The sequence below is a fragment of the Festucalex cinctus genome, chromosome 10, assembly GCF_051991245.1.
Source record: "Festucalex cinctus isolate MCC-2025b chromosome 10, RoL_Fcin_1.0, whole genome shotgun sequence".
Classification (NCBI taxonomy): domain Eukaryota; kingdom Metazoa; phylum Chordata; class Actinopteri; order Syngnathiformes; family Syngnathidae; genus Festucalex; species Festucalex cinctus.
In genome coordinates this window covers 10,509,048-10,525,458 of record NC_135420.1, presented here as the reverse complement: position 1 = coordinate 10,525,458, position 16,411 = coordinate 10,509,048, and the positions used below count along the sequence as shown (strand labels likewise).

Here is a 16,411-nt window from a genome sequence, read left to right as displayed (position 1 = left end):
ACATTTTTGTTTTGTTCATTTTATTTGAACTGAGTCAAATGCCATTTTTAGCATATGTCGCGGGCCACTGAAAAATGGATGGCGGGCCGTAGTTTGGACACCTCTGAGATAGATGTAATTTGCATACCCACATTTTGTAATCTACAGCTTTATATCTATTTAGAAAATATCGAGATTTTAATATTTGTCCCAACAGGATTGAAAGATCTATAATGCTACCTCCTCTCTTTGCGCGCCCAGCGCGGGTCCCTGGCCAACGTTGCAGCTGTCTGCTGGGTGCAGCCCTGGTTGGAGCACTGCTGGTGTCTGCCATGAATCATTCAAAAGGACAGTTGGACCTCCATGTCATAAGAATGTCAGGTGATGATGTGAGGAGACCAAGTGTACCTGCAGAGCTGGATGATGGCTCCTGGCTGGTAGACGGCAGGCTGGCTGTGTCGGAAGGCTGACTGGGCTCCACCAAATCATCTTGAGACATCACAGCATCCACCGAACTCTCAGCACTGGGCCTGGAACTAACATGTGAAATACATCTTCATCTTTAACATCTTTCATTTTAGTTGAAGACATTTTAATATGATCAAGGGTTTTCTAGTCCCAAATTAGCAGGTTCCTAGAGAGACTTGCCGGAAGTGTAAAAACAAAAAACAAAAAACAACAACAACAAAAAAAAAACGCACCATCAATCATTTTGCACATAATAGTCTGTACAGGGTCATCGGGCATCGGTCAAGTAAAAATAAGAAACTCAGATAATGTGGTTGCTCAAGTGGGCACAGTCTCATAACTGATTATGTGACTGTGTTCACTGTTCAGAAATAACCAATCACATTCAAATTCTTGTTAAATGCTGGTAAGCACAGAGCTGCCAACAGGTGAAGCGTTTCTGATTAACCACAAATAGAGTTCAGCTGTTCCAGTCATCTTTTCAGATGGTCCTTTTCCTCTTTGGCCCGTGATCCCCCCCCCAAAAAATAAATAAATATGTGGACTCGTCAGACCACAGCACAGCCTTACACTGCTCCTTTTGTACCCAATCATGACACTCACCGGTTTCCAATTAACTAGTTCACTTGTGGAATGTACCAAACTTTTTTTTTTTTACATTCCTCAAGCCAATCAAGATCAGGGTGTGCATATTTATACAACTACATTATTGTCCTTTTTTTTTTTTTTTCACTCAAAACATGTAATTTTTTTTCCCACAGCTGTACGGGTTATCGGTCAAATTAGTAGCAAAGAAGATGTAAATTATTTATCTCTATCATTTATTTTCTTTTACACTACAAAAGCCCAGCATTATAACAGGGGTGTGTGGACTTCTTATAAACACTGTAGGCTACTTAGTAAATATTCTAAAGTTTTTTTTTTTGGTTTTGTTTTTTTAAAGGTGTACCATAAAAACAGCACTGCTGTCTTATAAAATTGACAGTAATAAAAAAACAAAAACAAAAAAAAAACGTCATTTATCTGGCAGTCGAGTTGATATGAAAATCATTCATTGACTAGGCAGTCACTTAGCCAAGAGCAACTGGACTTATTTATTTTCTCAAGCACTTCAGAGAACTTGATGCAACATTCAATTTAACTTTGAAAACTCAACAATGAAGCATTTAAGCACTAGTTGAAATGTACTGTTTAACCATACTCTCATTTGTCTAATAGGATAACATCAAAGCCAACAATCATCAGCACAGACGCCGTCTTACTTATCAGGGTCTGACTCCAGGAAGACGTCATCTCTCTCCTCGCTTGTACTGGCTGTGCCGAGCGCAAGAAGGCCGGGAGTGGATGTGCTGACCATGGGAACCGACTGAGAGGCCTGCTCTGCCACGTCCGATAAAACCACCTCAGAGAAGGCTACCAGTCAGAGAAAGGTCAGTGTATCTGCATCAATTCTTTGAGCGTGTATCAGTATTCCAATGAGAACTACCTGGGGCCGCTACTTGTAACGGTGTGGTGGGAACACTGCGTCCGCCAGATTCTTCTTCGTGAGATGTGAGGAACAAAGGGCTGTCAAACATCCCGAGACCTGAAGAGGGTCACAATCACGTGAAATGTTTTGCTAATTAAAGTGGGTTCACAACTGGGTGGTGAGGGCGTACCTCCTTGCGCTGCAAGCTGGCCGAGATCGGAGCTGGTCTGTGGCACTTCATCTGATTGTCCAAAACGGAAGGTCCTCGCAGCCACTTGGGGAGAACTGCTGAAGGAAACACTTGAGTTACCACGGGGGCATTTGGGGAAGAAGCATGAGGAGACCAAAGTGCATTGAACCCACAGATTGTTGATTGCATTTTAAACTCAAAAGAAGAAAAATTCCAGGTGGAGCAGGGTCTTATCAGCTCACAGTTCCAAATGGGTTTGTGACCCCTGCCCTACAGCACTTTTCCCCAACTTTTAGGTACCCATTTCAGAATCTGCGCAGTCAAAAAAGTTCGCAGCAGTGCACATTTTCTGAATTAAGCACATGGAAGAATATGTCCCAAATTGACTTGATGTCTTAAGCCCAATTCACACTGGCTGCGGAAAGGACGCCGTGCATTTTCCGTACGGCTTCTGCAAGGACTGCAATTCACACCACGTGCGTTGCGTGTCCGGAAATCTGCTCCCGACAGACCACAAGATCACGTGGGGTTTACAATGGAGAGTTGAGTTCACCTAATAACAACCATGTATATAGAGTCCTATTTGTAAACAATCGCCACGCTTGCCTGTTGTCACATCAATATGCTTTTTGGACATTATTTCTAGTTCTACCATGGGTAAGTACGTTTTGTATTTAAATTGTGTCATTTTGTCATGTTTATTCTGAGCTCATTTTTTGTCTTAAATGTCCGACTCATGTCATGCTATGTAGCTAGCTAGCTAGCTAGCTAGCTACATAGCATGGCATGAGAACAAAAACTACCATACTTTTAATGGGGAAAAAAAAACGATGAATGAAAAAGCATTCATAATCTAAAAATCATACCAAAATGAAAAAACAATATATGTGTATATATATGTGTGTGTGTGTGTATATATATATATATATATATATATATATATATATATATGATTAATAGGATTAAAAATATATATAACAAAACAAAAATATATCATTAATGGTATTTTTTTTTTTTTATTAACGCGGATTTCCATTATCGCGGGTAGTTTGGAACATGACACCCGCGATAAATGAAGGAACACAGTAACCACAAATCTTTTTGGTTGGGTGCCAATTACCCTGGTATTTTTGCTCATCGTTCCAGGGCTTGGATGGTCCCTTTCCCCACCATTATCATACAGCATTTAGCAACTGTTGGACTATTCTGTGATTATTAATCAACATTAAAGACTTCTCAGTTTTTAACAGAAATATAATTCCTAGAATTAATAAAAAGGTATGAAGACTTACTGAACAGCCTGGTCAAAACTATCAGAGCGGTGCGGCACCACTAGTGTGGGAGCGCTGGGTACCATCCGGTCCTCTTCATCAATGAGGTGCTGCTGCAAAGAGGACCGGGTCGTTAAATTGTGTTCTGTTATGTGCTGTGTGCACATCAATCAAATATTGCAGACGTGACTTACAGCACTGCTCGGAACCCCAGACAGCTGAGGGACCCTGCCCACCGACTGGCGACGAGCAGGGATGCGCTGGGACATCTAAAGAAACACCAAGGTATATTTTTACACTTCAGGTTAATGATGGAATGATGGAATGTGTTTTCTTAGGGGTTCAAAAACATCATGCGATGTCTAGCAGCAGTAAAAATGTAATAAAAATGGATCTAGGGTGTATATCTTGTATTATGATGTAAAAAACGTAATGAAGGAATATGATATTAAAAGAAAGCACTGGTGCAACAATGACAAGTAGCCCTTGTCAGTAATTTGTGCTATGTTCTACATACCTGAGAGGAGGGTAGTGGATGTGTTGGTCTCCTTGGTGATTGGGGCATACGTATACCAGAGCTTGTGATGGGCTGCTCAGTAGAGAAGGCCTCCATTGACGTGGCCTCAACTGAAACATTTGGAAGCGTGATCATGTTAGCGGCGTGGAGTGTCTTTCATTGCATTATGTTACAGTAGTCTGGTAAAGAATCCCCATTGAGATATTGGAGATTTGGTTTTTAAGGTGGAACATTATGAAAAGGACAACTGGGGAAAAGAGGACAGTTTTTAAGTCACCATCTCCTTCAGACAGACAACATTACTACGCTTAAAGTCATGGTGAAGCATCCGATAATTAATTAGATGACCGGACAGGTTGTGAGAACATTGGGCGAGCCTAAGGTGGAGCTACACGTGTGCATTAATAAGATTTCCTGGATCTTACAGCTGGCCGTCTGGGAATCTGCTGGTCTCTGGGTGGAGTCGGACGCCCCCAAACTCTCCTCTGTCTCTGTCCCCGGGTCGGTTACGTCAGCTCCCTGAGAAGACGAATGGGAGATTGGGGGGGGGGGGGGGGGAGTTATTGTAAGAAGAAAACTCCATGAGCACAAATTCAAACAAGTTCCAACAATATCAAAAACTAACTTTAAAGGGAAGTAAAATAGACAAATTGACAGAAATTGGTTTTAAAACCCTCAACACAACCAGAAAGCTAAACAAAATTTTTCACTTTAGACAAAGACGTAGGCTGTGAAACAGTAGAGTGGGGACCCTTAACAGTGGCAAGAATACTAAAAAATAAAACTACTGCTAGGGAACTCTCAAATAAGCCTCAAACATCTCAAAGTTGATTTAAAAGCATAAAAGAAATAAGCTTCTTCACAGGTTTAAAGGCCTTCACTAACTTCTATTTTATTACCGTTTTTTTAGGGCTGGGTTTAAAAAGTCAAATAATCAAAATCAAACTTGATTTTCCTTTCCGAGCCTCATATCGATTCATAAAATCAGGAATTGATTTTAATATCTTTTTCCCATAATTTCATAAGAAAATAGAATTTAAGGCCAATTTCTTTTTGTATCTTACTGTTTTCTTGAAATTTAATGTTCACAAGAATGTAAATGTATTTTCTTTACTTTCTTCTGCATTTAGCAGCCAAACTACACGACCACTGGTCACTAGATTGATTACAAATGTGCAAACATTTTTTTTTTTTTTTTTAAATCAACCCCCGTGTAGTTCCCCCACGAACAAAAGCCTGCAAGTGTTTGGTTGTAAGTTAACCTGACTTCGTGCCAGCTTCAGCCATTTAAACCAGCTGGCAATGTTTTTCTTTCCAGCAAAGGTTGTTAACAGTCAAACTTTTATTATATAACACCCGAGTTACACAAAAACAACATGGATAGTAGTTTTCAGATCATCAGGCTACTTTCACTCAAGCAGATTAAAAGTGACACAACTAACTGGCACTGTGCAGACACTGACTCATCATGAACACAAGAGCCAAGTATATGGTAAACTAGTGAATTAAACACACCGAGACAGCAACTTATGACACAGACGTAAAACTCGGCTGGGATAAAAGTGGAAAAATTTAGTTGTCGAGCTGGAATGAGCCTCGGATCTGTGAGGGAAGGGTTAACATGTCTACTGGAAATGAAACGTGTGTGTGTGTGTGTGTGTGTGTGTGTGTGTGTGTGTGTGTCACGGCGGGTATATGACACGTGCGGAAAACAAACCTCTGTGTCATCTCCTTCGTAGGCCTCATTGCCTTCTTCGATCCCCTCGTTACTCTCCTCTCCGTCTTCTCCCATCCCCCCGTCGTCTTCTTCCTCCTCTTCCTCAACCTCCTCTTCATCATCTTCCTCCTCATCGCCCTCATCGTAGTCCTATAGAAGATAAACCAGTGGAGACGCTTGAGCCTGTATCATTTGACTTGGGGGGAATAGTCACGAGTCAATGACTGACAGTATAACGAGTTCAAGGATTCTAAGGAAATGTTTTTTTTTAACCAACATACTAATTCTTAAGGGAAGTCAACCTAAAAAATATTCTTGACATGCAGTCCCAACTAATCTAAATACGGTACTCTGGTTAATATTGCGGCAGTATAACACGAGTTAAGCAGCAAAATCCAGCAGTTTTTAGCAATATCAGAAGGCGGCCATTTTGCAATTTGCTGTCGAATGAAAATGAAGGTCAGCTCTCAGGTAATATCCAGTCACAGCTCATCTTCAGAAAACAGGTGATCTGTAATCGGTCGTTGCCTGAGCTCTGAGTAACTGTGATGTCATCTTCTGTCGACACGAGGCAAAAATAGCGCTGCCTGAGATGGATAGAAACGACTGGACTTTGCTGCATATCTCGTATTCTACAAATCTAATATTAATCAAAATGTCATGTTTAGACTAGTGAGGTCACCTATAACATATTATTGTCAAGTTTAAGGTTGACTTCACAGAGCACGGTTGGGGAATAATAATCGGGGTAACATTAAATTCATCGTCGTCGTCGTCATCATCATCATCAGGTGCCTTGCCGACTAGCGTGGGCGATCATGGGCCTCTTCACTCTGCCCTGCGCTGCAGCGATGGTGTCTATCATTCTTGCTGTTCCCAGCCTTGTCGTCAACCTGTCCAGGATCTTTTCCCTCTGTCTGCCTCTGCTTCTTTCCATCAAACTTGCCTGTTATGTGTCCAATGGAGTTTGCCTGTCGTCTTTGTATATTCGTCACAAGCTGGCGACTGTAACTTGCTTCGACAAGTACTTCTTTTCATTTGGTTTCCTAGCTGTCCATGGGAGACGCAGCATTCATTTTATGAACCACATCTTTGTCGCCTCAATTGTTCTATCCAGCGGTCTATTGATTGTCCATGCTTCGCACCCGTACAATAAGACTGGCTCAATGTGACTTTTCAGTACTTTCCTTCTTGTTTCCAGTGACAGCTGTTTCATTTTGTGGAAGGTTGTTTTTGCTTGGTCGTTGCGGTTTTAACTTCAGTGTGACATCTCCCCATCTGGTGATATAATGGTCCTCCAGTACTTAAGGATTTACACTGGCTCCCTGTCAGCTGTAGAATCGATTTTAAAGTTCTGCTACTCGTCTATAAATCACTAAATGGTTTGGGTCCTGAATATATCCAAGAAATGCTGATTGAGTACAAACCCAGCAGGGCTCTGAGATCCACAGACTTGGGCCAACTAGTGGAACCCAGAGTTCGAAGCAAACATGGTGAAGCTGCATTTAGCTATTATGCTGCACATAGATGGAATAGGCTACCAACAGAAGTGAAGTCAGCCCCGAGTGTAAATGCTTTCAAATCCAGGTTAAAAACTTTGCTTTTTTCTTATACCTTTGATTAGGGACTTTTAAACAGCTTTAATTAAGTGTTTGTTTTTTGTTTTTTTTCCTCTGAATGTTAACTACTGTTTTTTGATGCTTATGTGTTGTCTTTCCTTGTGTAAAGCACATTGAGTTGCCTTGTGTATGAAATGTGCTATACAAATAAACTTGCCTTGCCTTGCCTAAATATTTAAAATGTACTTGCTTGAGGTTTGTACCATTGATTTTAAATTTGCAGCTTGCAGCTCCTTTTGTGAGCAGTAGTTCTATTTCGTCCCTCCCGACCGCCAGAAGGCGGTGCTTTAAGCACTGAATGTTCCTTTCGCGCATGCGCAGTTCGAGTAATGCATACCAAATTAGTCACCTGTGACCCCTTGGTGACCCTAGAAGGGTATAAGTTCCGGTGTCACCCAAGGTTCGTTTCCTCTTTTCTTCTCGCGTGGCGTATGCATACGACACATTTTCGAAGAGTGTAAGAATTGGGATTTGTATTTATCCTCTTGACCGCGCCGCTTGGAGCCTTGTGACCGGATCGGTCGGAGCTGCGTAGTTCGCCCTCCAAAGGCTGCGGCGACGGTGTTTTTCTTTCCTTCGTTCGTGACCCGACGTGGTCGCGTATTCTAACCTCCCGTGGGGTAAGGTTATTGACTACTTGTTGTCTACTTTGCCGTCTAATTTCCGCGTCTACTGCGGTGTTTTGAGTTTTTTGTGTGGCTAGCCTCGCGTTAGCGCCCTGGCTACCACGGCTCGTGGTTTACCCTATTTTTTCCTCCGCTGCCTTTGGCAGCGTTAGCGCTTCTCTCGGTTTATTAGCGCCGCTTTCTCCGACGGTGTTGCCGTTTGGTTGTTGCTTTTCTTTTTGTGCCTTTGCTGGTGAGGGCAGCGTCAGCGTCCCCGCTCCCAGCTTACGGCGTCGCGCTTCTCGCTCGATTGTTTGTCTTACTTACTTTTGTGCGTGCCCCGCCTGCGGTGCGCACCTGGCTTCAGCTGTACAGGTGGCGTTCGCGCCCCTTCTCTCAGCTTGTCGCCGCTTTCGCGACTGCTGTCTGCCCCTCCCGCCCGTCGGCCGCTCCGTGTGCGTCTGCTGCGCAGGTGGCGTTCGCGCGCCTTCCCTCAGCTTATCGCTACTGTTAACGACTAACTGTCTTCCCCGGCCCTCCGTCGGCTTCTCGGTGTACGTCTGCTGCGCAGGTGGCGTTCGCGCGCCTTCCCTCAGCTTATCGCTACTATTGACAACTGGCTGTCTGCCCCCGCCCTCCGTCGGCTGCTCGGTGTGCGTCTGCTGTGCAGGTGGCGTTCGCGCCCCCTTCCCTCGGCTTATCGCTGCTTTACCGGCTTACTGTTTGCCCCGACCCACGCGTCGGCTGCTCGGTGTGGGTCTGCTGTGCAGGTGGCGCTCGCGCCCCCTTCCCTCAGCTTCCCGCTCATCGCTGTTTGGGCCTCTTTGTGTTCACAATGGAGGACTCCCGTTGCTGCGTGGACTGTGGTATCCTCTTTGAGGCCTCCGATGTCCTGGACGATCGCTGCCCGAGGTGTCTTGTTTCTGACCGTGCCGGTGATGGCCGGGCCTGCAGTCCTGGTGTCAGTGACCCCAGTCCACTGGGTCATCTGTCGTCCTCCCAACCGAGGCGCCGGAAACGTCTCGGTGTGTCCTCTGCTGTACATGCCCCCCCCAGGAAAAGGGCGGCGCAGCGACGACTCGCTTCGGAGGTTGGGCACCTTCAGGCTGAACTGGAAGAGGTGAGATCTCTTCTGCAGGACCGTCACCCTCCCACACTTACGGGGGGGCCGGGACCACCTGCCCTGCCCATGCCGCGACCATCCACCCCGCCCATGCCAGTGCTTCCTCCTGAGGAGGACGCCATTTCCTTGGCAGCTTCGGCTTCCTTTTTTCATGACGACGACCGTGACCCGGGGTCTGTGGTGGGACCAAACTCTCCAGCGTCCGCTCAGAGTTCGTCCAGTGAGGCGGGGGATGGTTCTATACGGGCTGTCCTGCGCAATGCCTTGGACCTCCTGCATTTGGAGGTGCCTCCACAGGCTCAATCGGCGTCTGAGAGCGCTTTCTTCTGGCGCAGGCGCCCTTCCTCGGCCTTTTCTGTCCCCGCATCTGAGGACTATCTGCGGGAACTGCATGCTTGCTGGAGGGATCCTGGGGCTCTCTCCCGCCCTTTGGCTGATGGCCGTGATTTAGCATCGATGCACGATGCTGCTAGTGTTGGCTTGGACCGGATGCCTGCTGTGGAGCCAGCTGTCGCCATCCCTCATTGTGTCCCCGGAGGAGACCCTTCGGCCATCTGTGCGATGTCCTCGACCCCAATGTCGTGTGACTGACGACCTTCTCACACGGGCCTATGGCGCTGGTGCACGTGCTGGTCGCATTGGGAACTCTTTGGCTTACCTCATGCTTGCTCTCTCTACATCCCTGCAAGCGGACGGCGTGGAGGCTGCTGTGTCCTTCAGTGATGCAGCCCTCCAGGCTTTTGCCCTCATGACTAGGGAACACGGCCGACTCATGTCCTTCCTAGTGCAGGCGCGCCGCCAGGTGTGGCTAGCGCAGTCCCCCTTGTCGGAGGCCTCTAGGAGGGCCCTCCGTGGTGTTCCTGTGGAGCCGGGGGAGCTTTTTGGTTCTGCCGCTGTGGGTGCACTGGAAAGGACGGTTAAGGCTCATAAGACCAGGAAGCAGCTTTCCAGCCTCAATAGGACCCTGCCTCCCCAACAGGGTAGGCCTGGGGCACGCTCTGCTTTTCATCGCTTTCCTCAGCCCCGGCCTGCCGAGGCTTATGGCACCCGGCGACCCCCGCAGAGGCCCGCTGGGGACTTTCGCTCCTCTGCCCGCTTGCCTTCAGGGCAACCACGGGCTGCAGGCCCCACCCACCGTCCCTCTCGGGCCCCTAGGGGCCGGAGGGCCAGGGACTGTGGCCTTGGGGCCGGCCGTCAGACATTTTTCCCACCAGCAGCTCAGTTACTGGCCTGCTCGTGCCTCGGACCCATGGGTGGTCTCCATCTTGACCCACGGGTACGAGCTGCAGTTCTGACGCCGGCCTCCTGCTTCCTGTCGGGTCAGGGTGACTCATCGCCGACCCGGCAAAAGCCTCAGCTCTGGACCAGGAGCTGTCCGCCCTCCTGGCCAAGGACGCGATCGAGGCCGTGGACCCCCTGGCACAGCCCGGGGGCTTCTACTCGACATACTTCCTTGTCCCAAAGAAGACCGGTGCTCCCTCGCTCCTCGGGTCTTCACTCGGTTTGTGGAGGCTGCTCTGGCGCCCCTGCAGTCTGTGGGCATGAAGGTGCTGCCGTACCTCGACGACTGGCTCCTCTGCGCGCCGTCGCGGGCTCAGGTGATCCAGGACACCTCCGATCTCCTGTCTCATGTGGCCCGGTTGGGTATCAGGGTCAATTTGCCCAAGTCCTCTCTGGTCCCCTCTCAGCGGACGGACTTCATTGGTGTGACGTTGGACACCACGGTTATGAGAGCCCACCCATCTCCTCACCGAGTCGACGATGTTCTTCGCCTCCTTGCGCTCTTTCGAGGGGGCAGGCTGTTGCCTTACGTCGCCTGCTTGCGGCTTTTGGGCAAGCTGACGTCCATGACGGCTGTGGTCCCATTGGGTCTGCTGACACTGCGCCCACTACAGAGGTGGCTGAACGGCTTCCACTTGGATGCCAAGTGGCACCGCCACCGGAGGCTCAGGGTGTCCCGTCGGTGCCTCCTCGCCCTGGCACCTTGGAGGGAGAGGGCTTTTCTATTGAGCGGAGTCCCGCTGGGTGTGGCCCCGGCCCGCCGCGAAACAATCACCACGGATGCCAGCCTCACGGGCTGGGGTGCTGTCTGGCAGCACAGGACGGCTCAGGGAAGTTGGTCTGTGCGCGACAGGGTCGATCACATCAATGTGCTGGAGCTTCGGGCGGTGTACTTGGCACTCATGCACTTCTTGCCATACCTGAGCGGACGGCATGTTCTCATACGGTCGGACAACACCACGACCGTGTTTCAAATAAACCGTCAGGGCGGCGTCAGGTCCGCCCGTCTGTTGGAGACCTCCCAGCACCTTCTCAGGTGGGCTGCTCCCCGTCTGGCCAGTCTACGGGCCACCTATCTGCCGGGGGTTCGGAACCAGCTCGCGGACTCTCTCTCCCGTCGGGGTCCTCCTCCGGGAGAGTGGCGCCTCCACCCAGAGGTGGTGCGCATGATTTGGAGCAGCTTCGGCACGGCGGAGGTCGATCTCTTTGCCTCCGAGGACTCAACCCACTGCCCACTTTGGTTTTCCCTGAGCGAGGCCACCAGCCCTCTGGGTCTGGATGCACTGGCGCAGCCGTGGCCGGAGTGCCTTCTCTACGCCTTTCCGCCGCTCCCTCTGATATGGCTGACGCTTCAGAGGGTTCTTCAGGAGGGGCACACGCTGTTGCTGATGGCCCCCTTCTGGCCGGCCCGGACGTGGTTCCCCCTGCTCCGTCAACTGTGCTCCGGCGAGCCGTGGCGTCTCCCCGACAGGGAGGACCTGTTGTCTCAACAGGGAGGTCGGGGTTGGCATCCCGACCCTCGGCGCCTTCGCGTATGTGTTTGGCCACTGAGGGGCCCCAACCGCTGCTGACCGGCTGTACAGAGTCTGTCACGCGGACCATTCTTAATGCGAGGGCACCGTCCACTCGGCAACAGTATGCCAACAGGTGGAAGTTGTTTGTGACGTGGTGCGGAGAACGCGGGGTGGACCCTGTTTCGTGTTCCATCCCCACCATCCTGGATTTCTTGCAGTCCCTCCTGGATAAGGGCAGGTCTCAGTCGACTCTGAAGGTGTATGTGGCAGCTATTTCTGCCCGGCATGTTGGTGCTGATGGCGGCTCCGTGGGGCGCCATGAGCTGGTGTCCTTGTTCCTCAGAGGGGCTCTGCGTCTTTGTCCCCGCCCGGCTCCTCGGGTTCCGGCGTGGGATCTGCAGTTGGTGCTGGACGGCCTGTGCAGGCCTCCCTTCGAGCCCCTGGCGGGGGCGGACCTTCAATGGGTGTCGCGCAAGACTGCACTCTTGCTCGCCGTTGCCTCCGCCAAGCGCGTCAGCGACCTACACGCTTTATCGGTTAGCCCTGAATGCCTGCGATGGCACCCGGATGGCGCCGGCGTCACTCTGTGGCCGAACACTGCCTTCATTCCCAAGGTGTTGTCTGGCTCTCGTTCTAACCAGCCTCTACGGCTTAAACGTTATGTACCCACTCCTGCTGATGGCGGGGACAGGCCGGAGCTCTTGTGTCCGGTGAGAGCCTTGCAGTGTTACATTGACGCTACGGCGGACATTCGTACGTCTGCCCAGCTTTTTGTTTGTTATGGTGGTCCTACCAAGGGCTCCGCTCTCTCCAAGCAGCGCTTGTCTCACTGGGTCGGGGATGCCATTCGCCATTCCTACCTGCTGTCTGGCCGCCCCCTGCCGTCAGGGGTGCGCTGTCACTCCACCAGGAGCGTTGCCACGTCTTGGGCCGCCCTGAGGGGTGTTTCCCTGGAGGATATCTGTGCTGCTGCCTCATGGGCGACGCCTTGCACCTTCTCCAGGTTTTATAGCGTGGATGTCGCCTCTCCCCATCCGCTTGGCGTGATCTTGGGTCCTGCTGGGGCTTCTCAGTGAGGTTTGTGTCTGAGATCCCTCGCGACTACGCCGGTATTAGTCATTCAGTGCTTAAAGCACCGCCTTCTGGCGGTCGGGAGGGACGGAATAGAACGAAAGTTACAACTGTAACTACGGTTCTATGAGTCCCGGACGACCGCCAGGGCGTCCTGTCGCTCGGAATCCTCGTGTTCACGCGAGAAGATTCCGTAGGAAACGAACCTTGGGTGACACCGGAACTTATACCCTTCTAGGGTCACCAAGGGGTCACAGGTGACTAATTTGGTATGCATTACTCGAACTGCGCATGCGCGAAAGGAACATTCAGTGCTTAAAGCACCGCCTTCTGGCGGTCGTCCGGGACTCATAGAACCGTAGTTACAGTTGTAACTTTCGTTTGATGACAGTCTGGCATCACCTGCTCTACCGGACGAGGCAATTCTTAGTCCTTCCCTTTACATCCTCTTCATTCTTGTGTTGTGTTGGTCCATAACGATATTAGGGAATGGTACGGCAGTAGTTTCCCCTTGGTTTCTGTCGGTTTGTGAACAGACTCTCCGCTAGCCTTTGTTCAAAATAACTATCCCACAAGGCAGCGGGGTTTTTATCGGGTTGTCTCCCTAGCCTTTTGACCTTCCGGTGATAACCCACAAGGCAGTGGGGGGCAGTTGGCAGGTTTAGGCGCCTCCCGCTCGCCTGACAGTCCCCTCAATGAGCAGAGACAGGTGTGCCATCACACTGTCTGTCTCACCTCGCTCTCCAAGACTGTCGCAAATTAAATTACAGGATGAAAAACAAAAGGTTAAACGTACAGTGCATGTCTTTGAAATAATATAAATTAAAAATATATGTACTTTTATTATTTTTTTTAACTTGCTGCAATTATTCTAAACAACTGTATATGTTTTGGACTGTTAAACATAACACACAAAACTGAGCTGAGATTCAATACAAGGGGGCAAGAACACAAACCAATGATCCCACTGTCTCAACGAACCATTTTTTTTTTCCAACTTTACCTGCTCATCATCCTCTTCGTCCCCATCTTCTGGGTTTTCGTCACTCTCTGTGTCAGTTACTATTACTATTACTTCTAGCTGCTGCTCTGGAGTTTCACTCTGTGCAAGAGCGACTTCTTGCTGCATGGTGGTAGATTGAGAGGCTGCGCTCTCATCTTCATCCAGCGTCGCAAGCTCTTCAGTCTAAAAGGACAAACAACCAATGCTGTTTACAATATCAAAACTAATTGTATAAGTAGGTTATTCTAGTAACTCCTTTTAACATAATGTGATGAGTGGTATTTCAACTAAAGTATGTTATTGGTATGCAGACAAGTTTATGGAACATAATGCAGGTCGCCATTCATCTTCTGTCATTTGTTATATGACTGAATGTGAATGGGAAAATAGACCTGCACTTTATTGATCGATCATTATTTGTGTTGCATGTTGGCAAACCTGGCTGGCTTCTACACCCTCTTGACTGTCTGTTGGTACCACCCCCTCAGCCTCAGCGCTGTCATCAGCCATCATTTCCTCCTGAGAGAGCCATATGACAGTGTACCAGTGTCTTTTATACAATTACAAATAAATTATAGTGTTCTCTGGTTTATCGCAGGTGTTACGTTCCTAATACTACACACAATAATGGAAATCTGGGTTAATATAAAAAAAACAAACAAAAAACAACAACAACTAAAAAACATTATATACATCTTTTCTATATTTATGTACCCGGTCGGATGTAGGGTTCGAGAAATACAGCCGCGCAAAGACAAAAACAAAACAAAACAAAACAAAAAGAACGTTGTTTAAAAATAGAAAAACAAAACATAAAAGCACACTTTAAAAAAAATCCATGAAACAGCAAGGCCGCGAAAGATAAACAATAAACGAGGGAACACTGTACCAATAAACATGTGCAAGCTGGGCAACATCCTCACCTCTGGACCCACTCTCTGGATAATACGCATTTTTTTTGGAATGGGAGCTCTGGAGGTGTCCTCCAGTGGGGCATCAGTATCTGTGACCACAGTGCTGCTACTTTCATCCTCTTCACGGGGTCTTTTAGACAATGAGGAAGACGATCCTGGTGTTGCTGAAACTAGACACAGAGTAGCTTTTATTTATACAAATGTTAGGTTAACTTAGCCATTGTTCATCTGCACTGCCTATTTGCAATACATGTCTCCTAATAACATATTGCATGGCCTAAAGTGAGAAAAATCTCCATTCCTGTTCCCCCCCTTTCTGCGGTACACTCTTAAAAACTGCTACGTCAAAAACAATCCAATTTGGGTAAAATATTGGACTGGCCTGCTTAACTTGGTTCAATTTGACCCAATTTTATTATTTTATTTATTTGTACATAACCAATTTTTTTTTTTTTGTATAAAACAACTTATTTAGGGGGCTTGTTTTGTTTAATGCAACCCAAAGTTGGATAAAATTGACCAAGTTACTGGGTCGGTCAAATTTTTTACCAAGCAATAAGAGTGTACAGTAATGATTCCTGGTACCTTGGGAACTAATCGCCAACTCTTCCACGCTTACTAGGTGACCAAAACATATTGTTTGATTTTACATGAATCAATAGGGCCATTGGCCTATCCAGAAAAAGAATAGAATTTTCAGTTTATCACCTAGCTGTTTGGTTTTTTTTTTTTAAACAAAGTACAAATAAAAGTAAACGTTATCGCTTTGCATAGATTTACCTACACTGATGAATTGGGTTACTGTGCTGAACAAATTAAAGTTGTCAAAGTGATGGTCCATGGAAGAAAAAGTTTGTGGACCCCTGATTTACATGAAGAACCAAACCCCTTATTTGTGGCCTGAACTCATCTATTTAAATTCTATTAACTTTTGATCAACTTTACTATGAATTTTTCACAAGGTCTTTTTAAATCAGAATTTATATCAAATCGGTGAACTTGAATCTATGTTAGGTAGGTTAGACTTTCACTAGACTCACTGCTTTATTTTTGAAAACAACATAAATTTACACGTGTAAATGAGTGTCCACATGTGCTTCCACTGATGGGATAATATAACCTGGTGACAAAACAGAATGTGGCAGCCCAGCTCATATTAGCAGCAGGTACAGACAGCATGTACTCAAAAACAGTAACTGTTGAGTAAAATGATCATAACTGCCTATACAGGCAATGTGGAATTGAGTCGTCTTGTTTAAAAATAAAAAACTCATAGCGGAATTCCCGACCTACGCTGGAGTACTTTAAGTTATGCATATTTTACTTTTGCACTCAAAAAATTAAAATGATTTTCTTTCCTCACCAGTTCCAAATACAGCCGAAGTGGAGGATGTTGAAGGCCATTCCACCTGCGAGCTCGGTGTTGCCTCAATTATTACAGGTGGCAGCTCCTGATTGACTGGCTCTGCATGGGTGACGCTCTGCTGTTGCGTTGGCTGGACGAAGGCTGTGGCTTGTGTCTGGGTTTGCTGCACAGTCAGCATGGGACTGGCTAAGGTGGTCTGTATGTTGGGGCTTGCCGAGCGCACAGAACCACTAGCACTCCCGTACACAGTCACATGCTCCACTGGTGGACCCTCTGTAGTCTGCATGGCTGCAGCATAAGTTAGA

The 16,411-nt window shown here is 47.9% G+C and overlaps 1 protein-coding gene across 5 annotated transcripts in view; it reads right to left on the bottom strand.

Moving 5' to 3' along the window:
• The window catches only part of tprb (translocated promoter region b, nuclear basket protein), a 35,235-nt gene that overhangs the window by 1,297 nt on the left and 17,527 nt on the right, over window positions 1-16,411 (bottom strand). For 2 of the 5 annotated variants that reach the window (XM_077533212.1, XM_077533215.1), the window contains exons 37-50: window positions 16,104-16,394; window positions 14,750-14,910; window positions 14,265-14,345; window positions 13,827-14,009; window positions 5,611-5,760; window positions 4,319-4,412; window positions 3,894-4,003; window positions 3,571-3,645; window positions 3,398-3,489; window positions 2,106-2,203; window positions 1,934-2,032; window positions 1,710-1,860; window positions 388-515; window positions 220-306 (exon numbers count right to left, since the gene is read on the bottom strand). In XM_077533212.1, the coding sequence (XP_077389338.1) occupies window positions 220-306; window positions 388-515; window positions 1,710-1,860; window positions 1,934-2,032; window positions 2,106-2,203; window positions 3,398-3,489; window positions 3,571-3,645; window positions 3,894-4,003; window positions 4,319-4,412; window positions 5,611-5,760; window positions 13,827-14,009; window positions 14,265-14,345; window positions 14,750-14,910; window positions 16,104-16,394 (1,800 nt within the window). The remainder of the gene's footprint in view (window positions 1-219; window positions 307-387; window positions 516-1,709; window positions 1,861-1,933; window positions 2,033-2,105; window positions 2,204-3,397; window positions 3,490-3,570; window positions 3,646-3,893; window positions 4,004-4,318; window positions 4,413-5,610; window positions 5,761-13,826; window positions 14,010-14,264; window positions 14,346-14,749; window positions 14,911-16,103; window positions 16,395-16,411) is intronic. The other 3 variants (XM_077533213.1, XM_077533214.1, XM_077533216.1) reach the window with 3 other exon arrangements.